Genomic DNA, 26,224 nt, shown 5'->3' on the forward strand with positions numbered 1-26,224 from the left:
TTTCAAGGTGAGTAACCTGGGCAAGTTGTTTGACCTTTCTTGAGCCTCGGTCGTCTCATCTGTAAAATGGGTATGTGGTCCCTCCTTGCTTATTTCACAGGGCTGCGACAGACCCCTCTGAGAGAATGAATGGGCATGAAAGGCCTCTGTATATGGCACTGTGGTATATTCCACTATGTGAGGCCTGAGGACAGAAGCAGTGGAAAGATGCTTTGTCATCTTTATGACGATTAGGAGGCCAGGACATTAGTACCTACACAGAAAAGTATTGTCAAGTTGCAACAGAATCCCTTGGAGGTTAAAACACAGACTCCTGAGCCCCACCCCCAGAGTTTCTAGTTCAGTGTTTGGGGTTGGGCCCCATAATTTGGATTTCTCACCAGTTCCCGGTGATGCTGATAATGCTGCTCCCAACACAGAATTTTGAGAACTATGGTCTTGAGATCCAAACTTTCCTTCTATCAACAGAGGGTAGCAGAGAGCAGCAAATATGCAGTCCATCACCAAGGAAGCAAGTCAGAGGCTGGATGAAATTCTCATCCAGCCCCCCAACATTTCAATCTAACAAATAGCAGAAGAGAGAGCTGAAATCATGAATTATTTAGATTTATATTCTCTGTGTGACCTTGGCGACTACTCATTTAACTTCTGCTGAATGGCTATCTATAAAATGGGGGAGTGACGATTAATGTTTGCTGAGAATTAGAACTTCCCATGAAAATTTAAATGTGTAGGTAATAAATTATTCTGGGAATTTCTTATTCTTAGGACTTTTTATAAATGTCTGCATTTTAAACACTTCTGGCTCACTCATAAACATGATTGCCCTCATTGAATTTTCAATTGTTTAACAGTTTAGAGGCAGTACTCTCCCTCTCTCTTTTAAAGTCTACCAATAGACCATTAAGTAATCATACTTAATGGCCTCTTTTTAAAAAATATTTTTTATTGGTTTCAGAGAGGAAGGGAGAGGGAGAGAGAGACAGAAACCTCAAAGATGAGAGATAATTATTGATTGGCTGCCTCCTGCATGCCCCTCGCTGGAGATCGAGCCCACAACCCAGGTCTATGCCCCAACCGGGAATCAAACAGAGACCTCCTGGTTCATAGTTCAACCACTGAGCCACACTGGCCGGGCTAAAGGCAGTACTCTCAATGCATTCATTGCATCCGGAATGTATAATAATCCCAAAAGTTAGTGACAAGCTAAGGATAGATGAAAAGATAGTCATCCAGGGGTGACTACCTTCTGATGGGGCTCCTGGTTGGGGAAACATCCTTTAAGAATTTTTTTTTAAACAATGGTCTCACAGCTGCTGGAACCGGTACCCTAAAAATTCAGAGGTCGGTTCCCAGGACTCACCTCTTGCAGACTAATCTTCATCCTTCAACCATCCTTGACTGAGCATCGGTATGGCCCAGGCTGTGGTCTGGAGAGGACACAAGCAATGAACAAGAGAAAAGGACTCTGCTTGGAGCTTGGGTTCCAGCTGTCAGTGCAGTGAGAGCACTAACCTCTGGCCTGCAGCCCCATCCTGGCTGACCCCAGAGGGAAACTAGACTGGAAGAACTCTAAAGTCTCTTTGAGTTCTAATGCTTGTGCAAAATGGGGAGGATACTACCCAATTTCCTTACAGTGATGTCGGGAGGATTGTGTCCTAAATTCACAGTTGGCAGTACAGTGTATGGGCCAGATCTGACTCTCTGCCTGTTCTTCTATGCTCTATGAGCAAAATTTGGCAAATCTTTAATAATCTTTAATAATAAAAGCATAACATGCTAATTAGACCAGGTGCCAGAGGGAAGCCAGTGCTGGTAACCAGGGGAAGGAAGACCTACTCTTGCACAAATTTCATGCATCGGGCCTCTAGTCTATATACACTGAGTGGCCAGATTATTATGACCACTCATCAATACTTCGTTGGGCCACCTTTTTCCTTCTTCTTGGCATTGACTCCATGAGATGTTGAAAGGTGATGCGAGGAATCTGCCACCATGCCTGATGAATAGCACTGTCCAGTTCTGTGAGATTTAATGGTTGTGGAACCAGCTGCCTGATGGCTCTTTTAACTTTGTCCCACAAATGCTCAATTGGATTGAGATCTGGTGATTGTGGGGGCCACCTAAGCAAGGTAAAGTCTCCCTCATGTTCTTGAAAGCACTCCTGCACAATACAAGCACCGTGGGTTGGCACATTGTCTTGTTGGAAGAAGCCATCTCCATTGGGATATGCCATCAACCTGATAGGATGGCCAAAGCTGGTTTGGCTCAGTAGATAGAGCGTCAGCCTGTGGACTCAAGGGTCCCGGGTTCGATTCCAGTCAAGGGCATGTACCTGAGTTGCGGACACATCCCCCGGTGGGGCATGTGCAGAAGGCGGCTGATCGATGTTTCTCTCTCATCGATGTTTCTGACTCTCTGTCTCTCTCCCTTCCTCTCTGTGAAAAATCAATAAAAATATATTTAAAAAACAAACAAACAAAAAAAAAAAACATGATAGGATGAAGTTGGTCAGCAATGATACTTAGGTATGTTGTGCTATTCAGACGTTGTTCCACACAAATTAAAGAGCCCAAATCATGCCAGGAAAAGATACCCCAAACCATAACACTGCCCCTACCAGCTTAAAGGGTTGTACTCATGCATGTGGGGTCCATGCTTTCATGCTGTTTCCGCCAAATTCTCACTCTGCCATCTGCATGATGCAACTGGAAACGTGATTCATCAGACCACATGACTTTTTTCCAATGCTCGACTGTCCAATCCTTGTGTTCCTGTGCGAATTGGAGACGTTTTATCTTGGTAACTGCAGACAGCAAAGGTGTTCGAACAGGCCTTCAGCTTCCATATCCCATATGATGCAGTGTACGGCTAATTTGCCTACAAACGTCAGGTGGTCATAATAATCTGGCCACTCAGTGTATATAAAAGGCTAATAAACCATCCACCCATCTGACCGGTTGCTATGACATGCAATGACCACCAGGGGGCAGATGCTCAATTTAGGACTGCTGAGCTACAGTGACTTGGCAGCGGCGGTTCTTGGGTGACGCACCCCAGAACCAGAGAGGAGGGAGCCCAATTTCAGGGTGCATTACCCAAGAACCACCCTCTCACAATCTGGGACCCCTCAGGGGATGTCAGAGAGCTGGTGTCCCATGTTATTTCAGAACCCTAAAGAGAACAATGGGAGCAAAAAGAAGGAAGCAAAATCACCAGTGTGGTCCAGTCAGAAATTACTTCTGGTATTTCATTGATGCACAAGAACAATGGGCAGAGCTGGCTTAAAACCTTCCACTGAAGAAGTTACAGGCACGGGGTATGACTACCCACCATGACCTGCCCAGTTAGGAATTTACGATCAGATCACCCTGTGAGGTTGCTTTCCATAGAACCCTTCCCCCCCCCCCCAAACACATTTTCAAAAATAATTTGAAGCAATTGTAAATATTTGGGGGTAGTACCCACAGGTGCCTATATTAGTTTCTGCAGTTTTTAGTTTCCCCTAAATTAGTGTTTGGAGTTATTCCTTCAAAAGAAATTGAATAATGGATCAAGCATTTGGAGAACCTACTATGTGCTTGGCACTGTTCCAGGCATTTGGAATATTTGTCCCTCTCTACTGGCCTCTTCCTCTCAGAAGTCACCAGGCCTAGAGTTCAGAAACAGCATCTGGTTCCATTATGGCCACAGGCAAGTCACTTTTCCTCCCGGGATCTCTCAACTCTCAAATCCCATGATTTAATACTGTAACTGCACCTCGGCATTCCTTATGCTCACAGGGTGGACCCCACAGTGCAATCCATTGGCATAAACAAGTCCATATGGAGAGTGTACGTACCTAAATGGCTGACCTACTAAAAACGTTTTCCAAAAGGTCCTTTACACCTCCGCCCCCCACCCCAGCCCAGTCCAGTCCAGGATACAGACTTTCCTCATGGCATTTCCAATTTGCAAGGGAATCTTGATAATTTTTGGTAATGAGCGATGAGTAGAAAGTTATATGTCCTAATTCTAGTCTCATCAACAGCAGCAACGTCTGTTTATTCACTACCAGCTGTTTTAGGCGCTGTGAACAGTTAAAAACAAAATGAAGCCCTAGCCGGTTTAGCTCAGTGGATAGAGCGTCGGCCTGTGAACTGAAAGGTCCCAGGTTCGATTCTGGTCAAGGGCACATGCCCGGGATGTGGGCTCGATCCCCAGTGGGGGGCTTGCAGGAGGCAGCCGATCCATGATTCTCTCTCATCATGGATGTTTCTATCTCTCTCTCCCTCTTCCTTCTTTCTGAAATCAATAAAGAAATATATTTAAAAAATGAAAATGCCTGCGGTTTACAGTCAGAAGGCAAGGACGACGTTGCGTGTCAGCAGGGCACAGCAGGGCAATTACTAGTCCTCCGACTCCGGCAAAGCCCGAGTCCATTCAACCGGCCGCAGCTGTCTCCCTCGGGCTTCAGACTCCGCCCACGGCCCCGCCTTCGGGCTCTGGCCCCGCCCACTCCCTTGACGTCAAATTTCCAGGCCGCGCCGCATGGACCTGGCCAATCGGAGGCCGCAGAAGCTGCTGGGGCTCCCTTAAGCCCCGCCCCGTGAGTCGACGCGCCGCGACAGCGATGGGGCCCGGAGGGTTCGCGGCTCGGCGGGTGTGGACGCTGCTGGGCCTCAGGGCCCTCTCCCCGGGCGCCGGGCTAGGGGCGGGCGCTGGGGCCCGGCTGCGGGCGCTGGCCCCGGGGCGGCTTCCCGCGGGACCAGCGCTCGGCCGGGTCTGCCTGACCCCCGACCGTGCGCGCGGCCTGCACGGCGGGCCCGGCCTGGAGGAGCGGACGGAGTGGGCAGCCGGCGCGGAGGAGGCCGCCGGCGAGGGGCGCCGGGAACCAGACGCCGCAGGTACTGGCGCGGGGGAGGGCGGCGGCCCCCTGCGGCCGCGGAGGCTCGGAGGAGCCCTGGGGGGGTCACACACTCCCACCGACCCAGAGCTGGAAGGGACTTGCGAGGCTGTTGGCGCCAACTTGGCCATTCACAGCGTAGAAACCGTGAGTCCCCGGGACGACCCCAAACCCCCGGTGCCCTTGGCCTCACAGCCTCGCCCCCTCGCCCGCCTTCACCCTCCTCCTGGGGTCCTGGGAAATGGCTGGTCCGCTAGCGGGTCTGGGCGTGAGGTTCTGGGGAGGAGCCGGGCTGGGGCGGGGGCGTAAGAAGCGCCGATGGAGACGGGCGCATGAAGGTCCCTCCCTAATCGCTGGAGGCTTTTAGAAACTGGAGAGACGGTCCGGGAGCGCATCTGCGAAAGCTGGTGGCCCGGGATGGGGGTGCGAGGGGGGCGGTGTTGGGGAACTAGCCCGGGCCCTCGGCGGGCCGTGGTGGAACTTCAGGGAGTCATCAATTCACAGGCTGCCTTGCTCCAGGGTAAGGAACGGAATATCTAAATCTCTGCAGGAAAGAAAAAAGAGAGAGAGAGATTTTCACAGGTAACAGTTCTATAACCCAAGTGGCTTTATAAGAAAAACTCGAGGGTTCAACGTAAGAGCCATTTTAAAATGTTTAGCGCTCTCCTGGGTTCACTTGCGGCCGCGCCCTTCCCCGGCGAGGCCTGGGTTCCTTCATCTCCGACGAAGGCTGTGGACCAGGTAACGCAGACGGCGAGAGCCTTTCCCGCCCACGATCGTGGTGCCGGGACCCTCTGTGTCCGGTGTTGGATTCCACACGCCCCGGGCTGTCACCCCCGCCCCGCGCGTGCCGTTTCCCTCCCTTTCTGCGCCGGTTCTGTGTCTGAGGCTCATTGCTCCTTCCCTCGGGGACTAGTCACGGAAAGGCACTCGTGGCTGGGGTGTGGCTCTCTGCACACGCAGTAGCAAAGGGTGTGTGGTGGCTCCGTGCGCCCTCAGCATCTTTCCTACAGAAGCCGGGCGGTGCTGGATGGAAGCCCTGCCCGGGTTCGGCGGGCGTCCGGGGGCCTGGCCTGCCGTGTCTTTGAAGACCTTTCGGACCTCAGTCCCGCCCAGCAGCAGCGGTTCCACTGTCAGGGGCCCGTGGCTCCGGGTGCACCCCGTGTTTGACGCCGACTGGGCCCCCCTGACACGAGCAAAACTTGGTGCATTTCAGATCACACGGGGCCCAAGTTTGACATCGATATGTTGGTTTCGCTTCTGAGGCAAGAGAATGCAAGAGACATCTGTGTGATCCGCGTTCCTCCCGAAATGAGATACACAGATTACTTTGTGGTCGGGAGCGGAACTTCCACCCGACACTTACATGCCATGGCCTACTACATCGTGAAAATGGTAGGTAGGACGCTGTCTTCTCCCTTGGGGACCGGGAACTGGGTGAAATGGTGTCAGTGCGTTAGGCTGAGGAGAAACACGTGAAAAGTCAATCTGTCAATGAGATTATATAAGCCCACATTTTCAGAATTTGCGTGAGTGTTTTATGTTCTCTGATAGTGAAAATGATGGGTGTGGGGGGACGGGAGGGTTAATGGGGGGGGGGGGGGACCAATGTAATACTGTCAACAATAAAGATTGTTTTAAAAAAGGAAGTTATGGGGACAAATATCCAACCCTAGTGAATCAGGGTATTTCTAATTCTTGTCTATTAAAAAAATATTAAAAAATAACCTGAGACAGACTAGAGACAGTATAACCCAGAGGGATTTCTAGAGCAGCACTGTCTGATATAGTAGCCATTAGCCACATGTGGCTATTTAATTATAAATTAAAATTTTAAATTCAATTCTTTATTTGTACTAGGCCAAATTTCAGGTGCTCAGTAGCCACATGTGACTAATGGCTACCATGTTGGGTAGTACAATAAAACATTTCCATAATTGCAAAAAGTTCTATAGGACAGTGCTGACCTAGAGTTAATTCAAATGTTTGAGCATGTCCTGTGTTCCCAAGCACTGTGCTGGTTATTGGGAAGGTAAAAATGAGGAAGATTTAGTCCTCACCCTCTGAAGTCACAGTTGAAGAAAGGGAAGGCAGTTCATTTTGCAGCTGTACCGAATATAAATCAGAATGAGGAAGAAAATGTACTTGGCAGCTTTTCCCTGATGCTGATACCACTTTACAGGGAAACATACCTCTCTCACCTTGTTGAGAATTGGACAATTAAGACCCAAAGGGATTGCCTAGAAAAGGCTGGTAAAATAAGAAGGGGGCTGGCCTTACCCGGTTTGGCTCAGTGGATAGAGTGTCGGCCTGAGGACTGAAAGGTCCCGGGTTTGATTCCGGTCAAGGGCATGTACCTTGGTTGCAGGCACATCCCCAGTAGGGGGTGTGCAGGAGGCAGCTGATCGATGTTTCTCTCTCATCGATGTTTCTAGCTCTCTATCCCTCTCCCTTCCTCTCTGTGAAAAATCAATAAAATATATTTAAAAAAAAAAAAAAAGAAGGGGGCTGAAAACAGAGCCTTGGTGCCTATACACATTAAACAATAACTTCCCATTCTCCCTTCTCCCAGCCCCCGGCAACCACCATTCTGCTTTCTGTCTATAAATTTGACTACTCTAAGCACCTCATATGAGTGAAATAATACCCTATTTGTTGTTGTTTTTTTGTGACTGGCTTATATCACTTAGCATAGTGTTTTCAAGGTTCATCCATGTTGTAGCATGTGTCATATTTTATTGTATGTACAACCAGATTTTATCTGTTCATCCAGTGATGGACACTTGGGTTGCTTCCCCCTTTGGGCTATTATGAATAATGCTGCTATAAACATGAGTGTAGAAATATCTGTTCATGTCCCAGCTTTTTAAAATATTTATTTTTTAATTATAGTTGATATGTAATATATAAGTTTCAGGTATATAATATAGTGATTAGGTATTTATATACCTTAAGTAATGATCACCATGATAAGTCTAGCACCCTTCTGGCACCATACATAATTATTACAATATTATTGACTATATTCCCTATGCTGTACTTTACATCCCTGTGACTAATTTTATAACAGGCAGATTGTATTTCTTAATTCCCTTCACCTTTTTTTGCCTATCTCCCCACCTCCATCACTTCTGGCAACCATCAGTTCTGTTTCTTTAATTTCTTGCATTTTTTATTGTTTTGGGAGGGGTGTCACCAAGTTAACTTTATTTTATTTAAATCATTTGTTATTTTTCAAATGCAATTGATATATAGTATTGAAATGTGGGGCTTGGGGTGCAGACTTTTCTTCCCATGAGTTCTTGTCCTCATGAAGTTTGAAGAATAAACTCACAGACAAAAAGACTTCTTTAATAAAAAATGTAGAAGCTTATTGGAAGCAGATACCAACTCCATCTGGGCAGGGGTGTAAGGGGACAGCATGGGGAGGGACCCCCAAAGGGGACACCATGGGGAGGGACCCCCCCCCCATGGGAAAAGCCTGCTCTCTCTCTTTCTAATGGGAAAAAATTAAAATATTCTGCCTCATGTCCCTTTGTCTCCAGTTTATGTATGCTGCAGTTCTTAGTTTGAATCTGACCTTTTCTCTTTTTTAATTGTTTTATTGCTTAAAGTATTACAAAGAGTATTACATATGTCTCCTTTTTTTCCCCCCGCCCTTGACAATCCCCTGGCTTCCCCCAGTGTCTTATGTCCATTGGTTATGCTCATATGCATGCATACAAGTCCTTCGGTTGATCTCTTACCCTCCCCTCCTACCCCCCCAACCCCCCCCCCCCCCCCCCCGGCCTTCCTGCTGTAGTTTGACAGTCTGTTCGAGGCTGCTCTGCCTCTGTATCTATTTTTGTTCATAAGTTTATAATTGTCTTTATTATCCATAAATGAGTGAGATCATATGGTATTTTTCCTTCATTGACTGGCTTATTTCACTTAGCATAATGCTCTCCAGTTCCATCCATGCTGTTGCAAATGGCAAGAATTCCTTCTTTTTTACAGCAGCATAGTATTCCATCATGTAGATGTACCACAGTTTTCTAATCCATTCATCTACTGATGGGCACTTAGGCTGTTTCCAGATCTTAGCTATGGTGAGTTGTGCTGCTATGAACATAGGGGTGCATATATCCTTTCTGATTGGTGTTTCTGTTTTCTTGGGATGAATCTGACCTTTTCTTATAGGTCCCTTTCCTTTATTTAGGACCCCTATGTTTTCGTTATTGGTCATTTTGCTACATAGAATTAGTTTCAAAGCTCAAAGCCCACGTGGTGCCCCCCCTCCCCCATTTTCTCTCCCCCTTATCTTGCTGGTTGGAGTCACTTTTGATTTATCTTACGGTTTTCTTCCAGTTGTGCTGGCAGAGAAAGCCTTATCTTATAGCTCTCCCAGCTACTCAGGTCAGGGCTACTTTTGGTCTAACTTATGGTCACTTTAATTGCTCAGGCCAGAGGTACCCCTGTCTGTCCTTGGTTTATGGCTGTTTTAATTGCTTAGGCCAGAAATATTTCTATCTGGGTGTGGCACTTTTCTATCCTCTGTAGAAGTAAGTAAGATAAGCACACCCTGGCGTCTTTACTAGTAAGTCTCCATCTATGCATTCCTCTCCCTTGGACCCTCCTCATTCCCTAAACCTCCCTAAACAAGCTACTAGCTAACCCTTTCAGTATTATATTAGTTTCAGGTGTACACCCCAGTGATTCACTATAACTTACTAAGTGATCATCCGGATAAATCTTGTACTCATCTGATAACATACATAGTTGTTAGAATATTATTGACTGTATTTCCGATTCTCTACTTTACTCCCATGACTATTCTGTAACAACAGATTTGTTTTTCTTAATCGCTTCTCCTCTTTCACCCATCTCCCAACCCCCTCCCATCTGGCAACCATCAAAATGTTCTCTGTATCTATGAGTCTGTTTCTGTTTTGCTTGTTCATTTATTTTGATTTTTAGATTTAATTGTTGATATATGTGTTTGTTGCCATTTTATTGTTTATATTTTTTATCTTTTTTTCTTCTTAAAGAAGACCCTTTAACATTTCATGCAATACTAGTTTGGTGGTGATGAACTTCTTTAGCTTTTACTTGTCTGGGAAGCTCTTTATTTATCCTTCTATTCTAAATGATAGCTTTACTGGATGGAGTAATTTTGGTTGTAGGTCCTTGCTTTTCATTACTTTTCCATAGTGTAAATGTCCCACAGCTTTTTTATCCATTCATCTACTGATGGGCATTTGAGCTGTTTCCAAATCTTAGCTATCTACACTAATAAAAGAGAAACATGGTAATTGGTGTACGACCGCTACCCTTCCCATTGGCTAATCAGTGAGTATATGCAAATTAACTGTCAGCCAAGATGGCGGCTGGCAGCCAGGCAGCTGGAAGCGAACATGAGGCTTGCTTGCTGTGAACTCCAACGTTCCCCAACGTTCCCCGCCTCACTAGCCAGCCTCTGAGCTACAACTCTAAGAAACTATGTACTATGTTGCAAATAAGAAGATAAACAAAACACCAGAAAACCGGCTTTCATTCAGCCGGGCTTTAGCAACATTGTATCGATGTTTTCAGCAGCCAGGCCTCAGAGCTAAAGCTGGCCCAGAATAAAAAAAAAAAAAAAGAAAACAAGGAGCGGTTGGGAGCTTTAGTCACTCACCACCTGGAAAACAGCCCTCAGCCCCTCAGCCAGACTGGCCAGGCACCCCAGTGGGGACCCCCACCCTGATCCAGGACAGCCTCCAGGGCAAACCAGCCGCCCCCACCCATGCACCAGGCCTCTATCCTATATAGTAAAAGGGTAATATGCCTCCCGGCACCGGGATCAGCGTGACGGGGCAGCGCCCAAACCCCCTGATCGCCCTGCGGCTCTGTGTGTGACAGGCGGCGGGGCCACAATCTCCCTATCCGCCCTGCTCTGTTCGTGACAGGGTGCGGCACCCCAACCCACCCCCCACCACGGGCCCTGCTCTGTGCCTGATGGGGGGGAGCTCCCCAATCCCCTGATCGGCCCTGCTCTGTGTGTGACAGGGTGCGGCGCCCCAACCCCCCCCCTCCCCCCCGCCGCACCTATGGGCCCTGCTCTGTGTGTGACAGGGTAGAGCCATAACCTCTCCATCAGCCCTGCCCCGAGTGTGACAGTGGCGGCGCCCCAACCCCCTGATCGGCCTTGCTCTGTGGGTGATAGAGGGTGGCGCCCCAACCCCCCTCCACGGGCCTTGCTCTGTGTGTGACAGGGTAGAGCCATAACCTCCCCATTGGCCCTGCCCTGAGTGTGACAGGGTGCAGCGCCCCAACCCCCTGATCCGCCCAGCTCTGTGTGTGACAGGGGGCGGTGCCCCAACTCCCCTATCGGCCCTACTCTGTGAGTGACAGGGAGGAGCTCCCCAACCCCCTGATGGGCCCTGCGCTATGTGTGACAGGGGGCAGCGCCCCAACCCCCTGATTGGCCCTGCTCTGTGAGTGACAGGGGCAGTGCCCCAACCCCCTGATTGGCCCTGCTCTGTGCATCACAGGGGGTGGCGCCGCAACCTCCCCATTGACCCTGGCTTGAGTGTGATAGGGGGTGGTGCCCCAACCCCCCAATCAGCCCTGCTCTGAGCCCGACCAGGGGCTGCACCTAGGGATTGGGCGTGCCCTCTGCCATCCAGGAGCAGGCCTAAGCCAGCAGGTCGTTATCTCCTGAGGGGTCCCAGACTGCGAGAGGGCACAGGCCGGGCTGGGGGACCCCCCGCCCCGCCCCCCCAGTGCACAAATTTTTGTGCACCAGGCCTCTAGTCCTATATAATAAAGAGGTAATATGTAAATTAACCCTCAGGCCCTCACAAAATGGCTGCCTACATCCAGGCCGGCAGGGGGTTAGTGAGGGATGACCAAACGACGGAACAAGCAGGCTGCTTGGGGAGACCAAGCCAGCAGGGGGGCAGTTGGGGGCGACCAGGCCGGCAGAGGGGGGCAGTTGAGGGTGACCTGGCTGGCAGCAGGGGGCAGTTAGGGATGAGCAGGCAGGCAGGCAGGTGAGCGATTAGGAGCCAGCGGTTCAGGATTGTGAGAGGGATGTCCGACTGCCGGTTTAGGCCCGATCCCGGATTGGAAAAGATGCAGGCTGGGCTGAGGGGACCCCCACTGCCCCCCGCTACATGAATTTCGTGCACCAGGCCTCTAGTTGTAAATAATGCTGCTATGAACATAGGGGTATATATTCTTTCTGAAACTCCATACTGTTTTCCATAGTGGCTGCACCAGTCTGCATTCCCACCAGCAGTAAACTAGTGTTCCCTTTTCTCCACATCTTTGCCAGCACTATTGTTTGTTGATTTCTTTATGATAGCCATTCTGACAGGTATGAGGTGTTATCTCATTGTGGTTTTAATTTGCATTTCTCTGATGATATGTGACTTTGAGCAGTTTTTCATATATCTCTTGGCCATTTACATGTCATTTTTGGAGAAATGTCTGCCCATTTTTAAATTGGATTGTCTTCCTTTTGTTAAGATACATGAGTACTTTATATATTTTGGATATTAACCCCTTATCAAATGTATCCTTTGCAAATATGTTCTTCCATACAGTAGATTTTCTTTTCATTTTGATGGTGGTTTCTTTTATTTTGTGCAGAAGCTTTTATTTTATTTTATTTTTTTAAATAAATCTTTATTGTTCAGATTATTACAGATGTTCCTCTCCCCCCCCCCCCCCCCCCATAGCTCCCCTCCGCCTGGTTCCCACCCCACCCCATGCCCTTACCCCCGCCACCTTCCTCATCCATAGGTGTAAGATTTTTGTCCAATCTCTTCCTGTACCCCCCACACCCCCTTCCCCCCCAAGAATTGTCAGTCTACTCCCTTTCTATGCCCCTGCTTCTATTATATTCACCAGTTTATTCTGACTTAATTTTTAGATTCACTTGTTGATAGATATTTATTTGTTGTCACTTTGTTGTTCATAATTTTTATCTTTACCTTTTTCTTCTTCCTCTTCTTAAAGAATATCCTTCAGCATTTCATATAATCCTGGTTTGGTGGTGATTAACTCCTTTAGCTTTTTCTTGTCTGTGAAGCTCTTTATCTGACTTTCAATTCTACATGATAGCTTTGCTGGGTAGAGTAATCTTGGTTGTAGGTTCTTGGCATTCATCACTTTGAATATTTCTTGCCACTCCCTTCTAGCCTGAATGGTTTCTGTTGAGAAATCAGCTGACAGTCATATGGGTACTCTCTTGTAGGTAACTAACTGTTTTTCTCTTGCTGCTTTTAAGAGTCTCTCTTTGTCTTTAGCCCTTGGCATTTTAATTATGATGTGTCTTAGTGTGGTCCTCTTTGGATTCCTCTTATTTGGGGTTCTCTTCGCTTCCTGGACTTGTAAGTCTATTTCTTTCATCAGGTAGGGGAAGTTTTCTGTCATTATTTCTTCAAATAGGTTTTCAATATCTTGCTCTCTCTCTTCTTCTGGCACCCCTATAATTCGGATGTTGGTACGTTTGAAGTTGTCCCAGAGGCTCCTTACACTATCTTCATATTTTTGGATTCTTATTTCTTTTTGCTTTTCAGGATGGGTGTTTTTTGCTTTCTCGTATTTCAAATCTCTGACTTGATTCATGCGATCCTCTAGTCTGCTGTTGGATCTCTGTATATTATTCTTAATTTCAGTCAGTGTATGCTTAATTTCTGACTGGTCCTTTTCCATTTTTTTGGCATTCTCATTAAGATCTTTGAAGGTCTCACTAAGTTCCTCGGAGGTTTGTAGAAGATTCTTGAGTAACCTTATAACTGTGGTTTTGAACTCTATGTCCAGTAGTTTGCTTTCCTCCATTTCTTTCATTTGTGACATGTTTCTTTGTCTCCACATTTTGGCTGACTGCGAGGACCCACTGTGTCTACAGTGGAAGAACTGCTGTGCTGGAGACACCCTTATGGGGTAGGACTTGCTTCAGTGGGGCTTTGGTGCTCACTGAGTCTGCTTCTTGAGTGTGTCCCTTATGGATGTGAGGAGTTGAAATCTGGTATCTGACCACTGGGTACCCTGGCTCCTGGATCTCCAAGTCAACCACTGTGTGAGTCCACCCAGCAGGAGCTACAGTGATATCAGCAGGTTTCTCCTCTTTGTTTGGGGTTTGGAAGTTTTGGAGCTCTCTGACCCAGCTGCAGTCTGTTAGGTTAAGGCTGCAAAAGGGCAGGTGGTTCCCTTGCCCTGCTTGGGTGGGGATGTAAATTGAGTGGGGCGGGGTCTCAGAGAATCACCAGGGCGGAGCAAACAGCAATGGCTTCGTCAGCCTCTCTGCTACTCCTCGCGTCTCCGCATCTCGGTGTCTCTGCGTCCCCGAGTCCTGCGCCCCCACAGTAACAATGATCCCTGAGAGCAGCTCTGCGAGAAAGCCACCCTCGCTTTCCGACCCACTGCAAGACAGTCCAGTTTCTCCCCATAGGTGTCTGGGTCCCCAGAGTCTTGCCATAAATGAGTTCAGTGCACTCGAGAGCTTGTATCCCCTTCCAATTGAAAAAAACCGCGCACCCAGGTGCAGCCCGCCTCTTGAGTGCTTCTGTCCCTCTACTCTTGGCACCTCTGTACCTCCTACCCAGTCTCAAGGCACTTTTTTCTTTCCTTCTCGTTGTAGAACTTCCACTCGGCCAGCTTTCCCATGGTTCTGGATGATAGCTGTTTTGTCTTTTAGTTGTAGTTTTAATGTGGTCGTGGGGGGCAGCACGTACAGGTTTATACCTTATGCCGCCATCTTGGTTCCAAACTCTGTTCCAGAAGCTTTTATTTTGATGTAGTCCCATTTGTTTATTTTCTCCTTAGTTTCCTTTGCCCTAGAATATGTATCCATAAACATATTGCTACATGAGATGTCTGAGATTTTACTGCCTATGTTCTTTAAATTTTTTATGGTTTCATGCCTTACATTAAGTCTTTTATCCACCTTGAGTTTATTCTTGTGTGTGGTATAAGTTGGTGGTCTCGTTTCATCTTTTTGTATGTGTCTGTCCAGTTTTCCCAGCACCTTTTGTTGAAGAGTCTGTCTTTACTCTATTGTATGTTCTTGCCTCCTTTGTCAAATATTAATTGACTGTAATGGTGTGGGTCAATTTCTGGGGTCTCTGTTCTGATCCATTGGTCTATATGCCTATTCTTGTGCCAGTACCAGGCTGTTTTGGTTATAATGGCTTTGTAATATAGTTTGATATCTGGTATTGTGATCCCTCCCACTTTGTTCTTCTTTCTCGAGATTGCTGCAGTTATTCGGGTTCTTTCATGGTTCCATATAAATTTTTGGAGTATTTGTTCTAGCTCTGTGAAGTATGCCATTGTCCATGTCCTTTTTAAAAAAAATTTTATTGTTTAAGGTATTACAAATAGTGGTACATAGGTCTCTTTTTTTTCCCCCACTGACCTCCCCCCCAACCTCCCCTACCCCCGGACATTTGCCCTCGCCCCCCCCGCCCCCATTGTCTTGCGTCTGTTGGTTGTGCTTATATGCATGCATACAAGTCCTTCGGTTGATCTCTTACCCCCCCAACCCTCCCCTACCTTCCTGCTGTAGTTTGACAGTCTGTTCGATACTTCTTTGCCTCTGTCTGTTTTTGTTCAACAGTTTGTAATGTTCTTCCATAAATGAGTGAGATCATGTGGTATTTATATTTCACTGACTGGCTGTCCATGTCCTTTTTAATGCTGTTGAAGTAAATTCTCATTAAGTTCATTAAGCATCCTTATAACCAGTGTTTTGAACTCTACACCTGGTAGATTGTTCCCATTTTGTTTAGTTCTTTTTCTGGAGTTTAGTTCTCTTCTTTCATTTGGGTCGTATTTCTTTGTTTCCTCATCTTGGCAGCCTCTCTGCGTTTGTTTCTATGTATTAGGTGGAGCTGCTGCATCTCCCGGGCTTGGTAGAGTAGTCTTAAATAGTAGGTGTTTTGTAGGATCCAGTGGCACAGCTCCCTGATCACTCAAGATGTGCACTTAAAATACGCACCCTCATACCCCCAATGTGGGCTGTGTATACCCTCCTCTTCTAGTTGAGCCTTGATTGCTGTTGACATGTCAATGGGAGGGATTTATCCCCAGGCCAATTGGCTATAAGGACTGTGCAACCATGGACCACAGACCACTGTGGAAGATCAGCTGTGCAGGGGCTCATGGCACAGAGCAGGACTTAATTCAGCAGGGCTCTGATGTCTGCCGAGTTCACCCCTTGAGTGTGTTGCTTGGGGAGGTGGTTGGGTGGTGCTTTGATGTGGTCTGAAACTGTCCATTGGGTGCACTAGCTCTGGAGCCTTTTGGGAGGTGCAGGCCAAGGTCAGCTGCCTCCTGTATTCTGCTGGGGGCCACCTGGTATGAGCTACAAAGCAATCAACAGATGGCTATGCTGGGTTTAGGTTGCCTAGGCAAGACCAAGCTGTGAACCAAGGCTGATTGCTGCTAGTGCCAGGCCTGGACCCACTTGGTGAGAGGTATGGGGCACACTGTTGGGCGGGGGCTGATCCTATGGAGCAGGAGTCATTTTAGTGGCATTTTGGTACCAGCTGAGGCCAGCCATTGGTTGTGTAGGGTCTGGAGCCTCTTGGGAGAGGGTATAATGTGAGCCAAAGCCAGCCATCACTTGTGACAGGTTGTGGCCACCTGGTAGGAACTATAGTGCAAGCCGAGGTGGTTGGTTGCCACTTGTGCTAGGGGTTTTGGGGAGACACTGCAGTGCAAGGCGAGGCAGCCACAACTTGTGCTGAGCTTAAGAATATTTGGAAGAGATTACAGTGTAAAGTGAGTGTGATTACATACAGTTGAGCTCGAGGGTGTTTGGGAGAGATTGCAGTGCACATGGAGGCTCACTGCTTGTGTGGAGGGTCTGGGGACTGTGGAAGAGAGTCCAGCCAGGAGAACAGGTTAGGTGGGGCAGGGTCTCAGGGAAATGCCAAGGCCAGGTGAATGGAGAGAGACAGATTTTGCCAATTAGGTGGGAGGAGAACTCAACAAAGGAACAGTGGCACCTCCCAGGTCTTTTGTCCCTGAGAGAGTTTCCATGATCCCTGCCCCTCCAGCCCTTACTGTAAAGTTAGTCAATATAATGCCTCCCCAAATGACCCAGGTGCTGTCTCTGCACTGGAGCTTAGAGCAAGTGAGTTTGTGCATGAACTCTTTAAGAACAGTGTCGTGGTCTCCCACTGTCCTTTGACTCTCTCAGATGTAATCCCTGCTGGTGTTCAAAGCCAGATGTTAGGGGACTCCTCTTACCATCATAGTTGACCCAGGCTGGGGAGCTCTATGTGAGGCTTGGACCCTTCTCTCATCTCAGGGGCAACCTGAGATGTTCCTCCATTTATTAATTACCACACTGTGGGTGTGGGACCTGCCTGCACCATGCCTCTGCCCCTCCTCTCCATCTTGATGTGGCTGCTGCTTTATATCCTTAGTTACAGGAATTCTGTTCAGCTAATCCTCAGGTGGTTCTCAGTCTGGTGGTTCTATAATCTACACTAATAAAAGAGAAACATGGTAATTAGCGTACGACCGCTACCCTTCCCATTGGCTAATCAGCATATCCTTATGCAAATTAACTGTCAGCCAAGATGGCGGCCGGCAGCCAGGCAGCTGGAAGCGAACATGAGGCTTGCTTGCTCCAGTGACTGCAGACTCCAACGTTCCCCGCCTGACTTGCCGGCCTCTGAGCTGCAACTCTAAGAAACATTGTAACAAATATAGAAGCTAAACAAAACCCCAGAAACCAGCTTTCAGCCGGCTGGGATCTCAGAGCTGGAGTTATACATTGTTTCGATTATAGAACGCAAACAAACCAGATACCTGCTTTCAGCAGCGGAAGCCTCAGAGCTAGAGCCAGAGCTAAAGCTGGCCCAGAATAAAAAAAGAAAAAAAGGAGCAGTTGGGAGCTTCAGTCAACTGCCAGCCTGAAAGCAGCCCTCAGCTCCTCACCCAGACTGGTCAGGCACCCCAGTGGGGACCCCCACCCTGAAGGGTGTGTGACCAGCTGCAAACAGCCATCATCGCCTCATCCAGGCTGGCCAGGCACCCCAGTGGGGACCCCCACCCTGATCCAGGACACCCTTCAGGGCAAACCAGCCGGCCCCCAGGCCTCTATCCTATATAGTAAAAGGGTAATATGCCTCCCAGCACCGGGATCAGCGGAGCCGCGAGGCCTCCTGGCACCGGATCAGCGTGACAGGGGGCAGCGCCCAAACCCCCTGATAGCCCTGCGGCTCTGTGTGTGACAGGGTGCGGCGCCCCAACCCCCCGCCCCCCCACAGGCCCTGCTCTGTGTGTGACAGGGTAGAGCCATAACCTCTCCATCGGCCCTGCCCTGAGTGTGAGAGTGGCGGTGCCCCAATCCCCTGATCGGCCCTGCTCTGTTGGTGATAGAGGGCGGCGCCCCAACCCCTCCACCTACACGGGCCCTGCTCTGTGTGTGATGGGGTAGAGCCATAACCTCCCCATCAGCCCTGCCCTGAGTGTGACAGTGGCAGCGCCCCAACCCCCTGATCGGCCCTGCTCTGTGGGTGATAGAGGGCAGCGCCCCAACCCCCTGATTGGCCCTGCTCTGTGGGTGATAGAGGGCGGCGCCCCAACCCCCTGATCCGCCCTGCTCTGTGCGTGACGGGGGAGCTCCCCAACCCCCTGATGGGCCCTGCTCTGTGCATGACAGGGGGGAGCTCCTCAACCCCCTGATGGGCCCTGCTCTGTGCATGACAGGGGGGAGCTCCCCAACCCCCTGATTGGCCCTGCTCTGTGCGTGACAGGGTATGGAGCCCCAACCCCCCTGATGGGCCCTGCAGGGTACGGAGCCCCAACCCCCCTGATGGTCCCTGCTCTGTGCGTGACAGGGGGCAGCGCCCCAACCCCCTGATTGGCCCTGCTCTGTGCCTCACAGGGGGTGGCGCCGCAACTTCCCCATCGACCCTGCCTTGAGTGTGATAGGGGGCAGTGCCCCAACCCCCCAATCAGCCCTACCCAGAGCGTGACTGAGGATGGCATCACAACCTCCCAATCCGCCCTGCTCGGTGCATGACAGGGGGCGGCGCCCAAACTCCCCAATCAGCCCTGCTCTGAGCCCGACCAGGGGCTGCACCTAGGGATTGGGCCTGCCCTCTGCCACCCAGGAGCAGGCCTAAGCCAGCAGGTCGTTATCTCCCGAGAGGTCCCAGACTGCGAGAGGCCACAGGCCGGGCTGAGGGACCCCCCTTTTCCCCCGAGTGCACAAATTTTTGTGCACCGGGCCTCTAGTTTAACAATAATTTTGATTTGTTCACGGGAGTTCAGGACTTATCTACTCCACCATCTTGACTCCATCTTGTCCCTGCTTTTAATATCAAAAGTGGAATTGCCAGATCATGGTAATTATATTTTTAATTTTTTGAGGAACCAGTAAACTCTTTTCCGTAGTGGCTATACCACTTTACATTCCCACCAGCAGTTCACAAGGGTTTCAGTTTCTCCACATCTTTGCCAATACTTTTTATTTTCCGGCTTGTAAATAATAGTAATCCTAATGGATGTGAAATGGTATCTCATTGTGTTTTTAACCAAAAGAGAGATTAACCAAAGAATTTGCATAAAGATTATTGTTGAGCATCTTTTCATGTGCTTATTGTCCATATGTATGTCTTCAGAGAAATGCCTGTTCAAGTCATGTGCCCATGTTTTAATTCAGTTGGGCAATGTAGGAAGTTCTCTCTATATTCTGGATATTAATCTCGTGTCAAATGAGATTTGCAATATTTTCTCCTATTCTGTAGGTTGCTGCCTTTTTACTCTGTTGATAGTGTCCTTTAATGCACAAAAGTTTTTAATTTTGGTAAAGTCCAGTTTATCTATTTTTATTGTTGCCTGTGGTGTCATATCCAAATCATTGCCAGATCCAATGTCACAAAGCTTTTCCATTGTGTTTTCTTCTAAGAATTGTGTAGTTTTAGGTCTTATATTAGGTCTTTGATCCATTTTGAGGTAGTTTTTGTAGATGGTGTAAGGTAAGGATCCAACTTCATTCACATGCATGTAGATATCTAGTTTTACCAGCACCATTTGTTGAAAAAACTGCCCTTTCCCTACCCTGGCCAGTGTTGTTCAGAGGTTAGAGCATCAGCCCACGCACCAAAGGGTCATGTGTTTAATTCCCAATCAAGGGCAGGTACCTGGGTTGCAGGTTCGATCCCCGAGTGCGGGAGGCAACCAATCAATGTGTCTTTCTCACATCGATGTTTCTCTCTCTGATATTGATGCTTCGCTGTCTCACTGTCATTCTCTCTCTCTTCCTACCCTTCCTCCCTCCCTTCCATTCTCTCTAAAAAAAGAAAAAATATATATGTAAAAAATATCATCTGGTGAGGATTAACCAAAAAACAAAAAAAACTGTTCTTTCCCCATTGAAGGGATTTGAAACCCTTGTTAAAAATCATTGGACATAAGAGCTGTCTTATTCCATTGTTCTGTATGGCTACCTTGATGCTGTTTTGTTTTGTTTTTTAATTTCATTATTGATTTCAGAGAGAGAGAGAAATATTGATTTGTTGTTCCACTTATTTATGCATTCATTGGTTCTTCTTTATGTGCCCTAACCCAGGATATAGTACCTGCAACCTTTAGCGTATGGGGATAACTCTCCAACCAATTGAGCTACCTGGCCAGGGCATGTAGTAAGTTTTGAAATCAGGAAGTTTGAGATCTCCAGCTGTTTTCTTTCTTGTTCTTTCATTCTTTCTTAACCATTTTAAGTCTTTCAATATATGAAATCAGGGTCTTTCCACTTAATTGGCGTCTTTAATTTCTTTTAGCAACATTTTGTAATTTTCAGGGTACAAATCTTTAGCTTTTATAGTTAAGTTTGTTTCTAAGTATTTATTCTTTTGATTCTAGTGTAAATGGAATTTTCTTAATTTCCTTTTCAGGTTTCTCATTGTTAGTGTATAGAAACGCAACTGATTTTTGTGTGTTGATTTTGTATCCTACAATGTTGCTAAATTCATTTACTAATTCTAATGGTTCTCTTTTTCTTGCTTGATTCTTTAAGGTTTTCTACATATAAGATCATGTTTCTGAAAATAGATAACTTTATTTCTTCCTTTCTAATTTGGTTATCTTGCTTTCTTTATTTTTTCTTGCTCTAATCATCTGGCTAGAATACCAATACTGTGTTGAATAGGAGTGAAAGTGGACATTCTTGTCTTGTTTCTAATCTTAAGAGGAAAAATCTAGTCTTTCACCATTGAGTATAATAATAGCTGTGGGCTTTTATTATCATGAGATAGTTTCTTGTTGAATGTATCATGAAAGGATGCTGAATTTTGTCAAGTGCTTTTTTTTTGGCATAAATTTGTGATGGTCCTATGGTTTTGTCCCTCATTTTACTTATGTGGTTTATTACATTGATTTTTGTGTGGAACCATCTTTACATTCCAGGAGTAAATTCCAATTGGTTGTGTATATATTTTTCAATGTGTTATTGAATTGGTTTGTTGGTATTTTGCTAAGAATTTTTGCATCATTGTTCATCAAGGATTCTGACCTATAGTTTTCTAATAGTCTTTGCCTGGCTTTGATGTCAGGGTAATGCTAATCTCATTGAGTGTATTAGGAAGTGTTCCCTTTTCTTAAATTTCGTTGGAAGAGTTTGAGAAGAATTGGTGTTGGCTTTTTAAAAAAATAGTTGGTAGAACTCACCAGTGAAGCTTTCTGGTCCAGGGCTTTTCTTTGTTAAGAATCCCCTCCCCCCCCTTTTGTTCATAAGCTGATAAACAAAATAGATCCAGAGACATAGCAGCATGGAACAGACTATCGAATCTCAAAGAGAAGGGGGTGGTGGGCGAGTGGGAAGAGATTAACCAAAGAATTTATATGCATACTAGAGGCCCAGTGCATGAAATTCATGCATGGGTAGGGTCCCTAGGCCTGGCCGGCGATTAGGACTGATCGGGGGCCTTCTGGCTGCGGGTCGGGGCCTCTCTTCCCCAGCTGCCGGCTGGGGCTTCCCTTTGTTCTTCGCCCCCTGGTGCTCAGCGCATATCATAGCAAGCGATTGGTCTCCCAGTCAAACTCCCGCAGGGACTTTGCATATTAGGCTTTTATAGAGAGAGAGATATGCATAACCCATGGACACAGACAATAGTGTGGTGAAGGCCTAGGGCAGGGGGTGGGTGCAGGCTATAATGGGTCAGTGGGGGAAAAAAGGGGACATCTGTAATACTTTCAACAATAATGATTTTTAAAAGTTGAGATAGACTTGTTTTGAGAGGTTTTTGATTACTGATTCAGTCCTGTTACTATTACTGAATAGGTCTATTCAAACTTTCTATTTCTTCATAATTCAATCTTGGTAGGTTTTGTTTCTAAGAATGTTTTCATTTCATGGAGGTTATCCAATTTGTTGGTGTACAGTCATTCATAGTAGTCTTCCTTCTCTAAAATTGATAGTAATGTCCCCTGAATTGTTTCTGATTTTAGTTATTTGGGTCTTCTATTTTTTTCTATCAATCCACCCAAAAATTTGCCAACTTTATTGATCTTTTTAAAAAACAAATCTTTTTTTTTTTTAATATATTTTATTGATTTTTTACAGAGAGGAAGGGAGAGGGATAGAGAGTTAGAAACATCGATGGGAGAGAAACATCGATCAGCTGCCTCTTGCACACTCCCTACTGGGGATGTGCCCGCAACCAAGGTACCTGCCCTTGGCCGGAATCGAACCTGGGACCTTTTAGTCCGCAGGCCGACGCTCTATCCACTGAGCCAAACCGGTTAGGGCTAAAAAACAAATCTTGGTTTCATTTTATTCTCTCTGATCAGTTTCCTTCTTTCTGATAGCTTTGTTTTTCATTTCTTAGTTCTTGTAAGTTTTTGATTTGGGGACTTTTCTCATAAGCATTTATAGCTATAAATTTCCCTCTTGACACTGTTTCATTGCATCCCATAAGTTTTGAAATGTTATGTTTTAATTTGTCTCAACGTACTTTCTCATTTCCCTTGTGATTTGTTCTCTAACCCATTGGTTTCTTAAAGTGTTAATTTCCACATATTTATGGATATTTTTAGTTTTCATTCTGTTGATTTCTAGTTTCTTTTCATTGTGACCAGAAAATATACTTTATTTCAATTTTTAAAAAGATTTATTAAGACTTGCACGGTTGGTGTGACACAGTGGTTAAGCGTCCATCCATGAACCAAAAGGTTCGATTCCTGGTCAGGGCATATGCCCAGGTTGCAGGCTCGATCCTCAGCAGGGCAGGTGAGAAGGTTGCAGAGGATTGATAAGGTTTCTGTCCCTCTCTCTTCCTGTCTCTAAAAATCAATTTTAAAAATTCGTTAAGAGTTGTTTTGTGGCCTGGAAAATGTTTCATGTACATTTAAAAAGAATATGTATTCTGCTGTTGTTGGGTGCAGTGTTCTGTTTAATGTCTATTAAGTCCGATTGTTTTGCAGTGTTAAGTCTTTTATTTTTCATTGATCTTTTGTCTGGTTGTTCTGTCCATTATTGAAAATGGGGTAGTGAGTCTCCTATATTACTGTTGCCATCTATTTTTTTCTTCAATCCTATCTGTTTTGTGTGTCTAGGAGCTCTGACTTTGATACATATGTTTATAGTTCTGTCATCTTGTTTAGTTGCCCCTTTTATCGTTAATGTCCTTCTTTGTGACATTAATAATATATCTGTTGGGAATAGATGTGGGCATGATGAAAGTCCCATTAACATTGCCTCCCCTGAGAATGAAGGGAAGCTGGGATGGGCAGACGGGATGATGTGGGTGAGGACCAGATATTGAATGAACTTAGGACTCTGTGCACCAGAGACACTGGTGAATGTGTAGGGTGGCCCTATCAGAAGGGTTTTGGGCAGGGGTATTCAGTAGAGAGGTATAGAAATTGGGAAGGATTTAGGGGCGGGGGGGGGGGGGGGCGGGGGAGCTAGTTTTCCTAAGTTATTAATTATGGGGCAAATTTAAGACCAAGAAAAAATACCACCAGAACCTCAGTAAGATTTCCCCCACCCCTTCTCCCTTTAATATACAATCTCTCCTTTTTCAGTACAAATTCCTAAAAAGTAAAAATGAGCCTCATGTGAAAATTGAAGGGAAGGACACTGATGACTGGCTCTGTGTGGACTTTGGTAAGTTATTTTGACGCATTGAACTATTTTCAGTTGCAGAAGGATTGAGATCAAATTGCTATTTTTCCATATAAAATTTTTGAAATGTTTTCATTGTAACCCAGGTGATCCTATTCACATGTGAAATGCTTCCCTAACCTGGTATGTATGTAATGAGTCAAAGAGGTGAAAGATGATAGAGAACAGGACGGGTAACATAGTAGAGATGGGACAGATCCCTTAGTGGTGCTAGAAGGCTTGGGGTACATATAACCTTGGTCTTAAATAACTTGGCTGAGGTGAAGGGCACTCCAGACATAGGACTGGAATTTGAAAAGATGGGTATTAATATATACAATAGTAACTGTCAAGAACTGTGAGGAGTCTGAGATTTTATCTTACTTACAGGTTAGCTGGCCAGTATCTGGATATTGGTAAAAGACTAAAGGCTACTCCAGGGTGAGAGATGGACTCATAACAGCAGTAGCCAACAGCAGCACTTTTGGAGCAGGTTCCTTAAGCCCCAGCTTCTGTAGAGCAACATGGGGCCTGTACACACAGTTCTAAGAGAGGAACTGGGTATTTACATAGTTTATGATGGGCAGGAAGCAGGTCTGCTTTTGCTCTGGCGGAAGACACTTTTTCTAGCAAGGCTGTAAGTCAGGGTTTCTCAGCTTTGTCACTTAACGTTTTGGACCAGGTAATTTTAGTAGGAGTGGGTAGGAATATCTTGTGCATTGTAGGATGTTTAGCAGTATCCCTCCCCATCTCCCCCATCCATTGTGCAAATCAAAAATGTCCTTGAGCCCTACCCGGTTTGGTTCAGTGAATAGAACATCAGCCTGTGGACTGAAGAGTCCCAGGTTTGATTCCAGTCAAGGGCATGTACCTTGGTTTCGGGCACATCCCCAGTGGGGAGTGTGCAGGAGGCAGCTGATCGATGTTTCTAACTCTACAGAGTCTATCCCTCTCCCTTCCTCTCTGTAAAAAATCAATAAAATACACATTTTTAAAAAAATGTCCTTGATTGAGAACCACTGGTGTAAGCAAAGCTGCCCTTTGCTCCAGAGAGAGAATATCTCAAAAAAGATAGCCCAGCCCTGACTGCTTTGGTTCAGTGGATAGAGCTTCAGCCTGTGGACTGAAGGGTCCCAGGTTCGATTCCAGTCAAGGGCATGTACCTTGGTTTCGGGCACATCCCCAGTGGGGGGTGTGCAGGAGGCAGCTGATCTGTGTCTCTCTCTCATCGATGTTCTAACTCTCTATCCCTCTCCCTTCCTCTCTGTAAAAAATAAAGCCCAGAACAAAACACATTTGGAGAATTCTCAAGAGAAAGCTGACTGGCTAGTCACTTGGAAACAGTTAACTTGTATCTATTGGCATCATGTACCTCCTCTGTGATGCACTGAGACAAAAACACAGCATTTCGGTGGTATTTTGCTGGATAGGGCCCACAGTTTTCTAACAAGTTTTCAGACGACGTTCTTCTGTGGTCCACATTTTGAGGACTATTATTTGAGTTCCTATAGTTATACTGTGAGTAATGAACTATTACGGTTGTGAGATCACAAGCATAACAGCAAACAAACTGCTTCTTCTTTGTCACTCTTTCCTGTCCTTGATAGGCAGCATGGTGATTCATTTGATGCTTCCGGAGACCAGAGAAATGTATGAACTGGAGAAGTTATGGACCCTGCGTTCTTATGATGACCAGTTAGCTCAGATCGCACCTGAGACATTACCTGAAGACTTCATTCTTGGAATAGAAGATGACCCTTCCTCCCTGACTCCAATGGAGTTCAAATGTGAATAAAATACTGGTTTACTCATTTCAGACTGAGTCGCTTCTCAAAAATATAGTTCCTAACCCCCACCTAATTGGGTAAGTTATTATCAAAACAAGTCTTATCTGACCGTGGACATGATGCTAACTGACACCAGGATGTGGAGATTGCAGGTAAAGGAGCTTCAACTACAGTTTTAATGTTGTCTTTGTTCCTGAGATCCCAGGAGGATTTCCTGGAGTTATCACTGGTCCCCATGTTTCACTTGAACGCTCTACTCAGATTTTTAATTAATTTTGCTTAAGTGTAAGTATTACTAGGTAGAATGGAATAGATAACATTTTTAAAATTAAAGCAAAAACACATAACTAGCCCTATAATTCTTAGTTCATATGCAAACAGTATTATCAAGGTTCACATTAAGTACCATGCAATAAAGAAAATAACTAATAGATATTGGTGCTTAACTTGAGAATG

The 26,224-nt window shown here is 46.3% G+C and overlaps 1 protein-coding gene across 1 annotated transcript; it reads left to right on the top strand.

Annotated features, from left to right (window-relative positions):
- Positions 1-4,593: 4,593 nt before the first annotated feature.
- On the top strand, positions 4,594-25,792 carry MALSU1 (mitochondrial assembly of ribosomal large subunit 1). The gene is made up of 4 exons (XM_070424431.1): positions 4,594-4,886; positions 6,102-6,280; positions 23,903-23,984; positions 25,589-25,792. The coding sequence occupies exons 1-4, from the start codon at positions 4,613-4,615 to the stop codon at positions 25,774-25,776; spliced, it is 723 nt and encodes a 240-aa protein (XP_070280532.1). The 5' UTR covers positions 4,594-4,612; the 3' UTR covers positions 25,777-25,792.
- The last annotated feature ends 432 nt before the right edge of the window (positions 25,793-26,224 follow it).

The sequence above is a fragment of the Myotis yumanensis genome, unplaced genomic scaffold, assembly GCF_028538775.1.
Source record: "Myotis yumanensis isolate MYYU_CA2020_CCGP unplaced genomic scaffold, mMyoYum1.0.hap1 SCAF_9, whole genome shotgun sequence".
In the NCBI taxonomy this organism is placed as follows: domain Eukaryota; kingdom Metazoa; phylum Chordata; class Mammalia; order Chiroptera; family Vespertilionidae; genus Myotis; species Myotis yumanensis.

Excerpts from the sequence above, each read along its gene's own strand:
- MALSU1 (XM_070424431.1), top strand. The coding sequence starts at position 4,613 with ATGGGGCCCGGAGGGTTCGCGGCTCGGCGGGTGTGGACGCTGCTGGGC. Across the intron at positions 4,887-6,101 it reads CCGGGAACCAGACGCCGCAG|ATCACACGGGGCCCAAGTTT; the intron begins GTACTGGCGCGG and ends GGTGCATTTCAG. Across the intron at positions 23,985-25,588 it reads CTGGCTCTGTGTGGACTTTG|GCAGCATGGTGATTCATTTG; the intron begins GTAAGTTATTTT and ends TGTCCTTGATAG.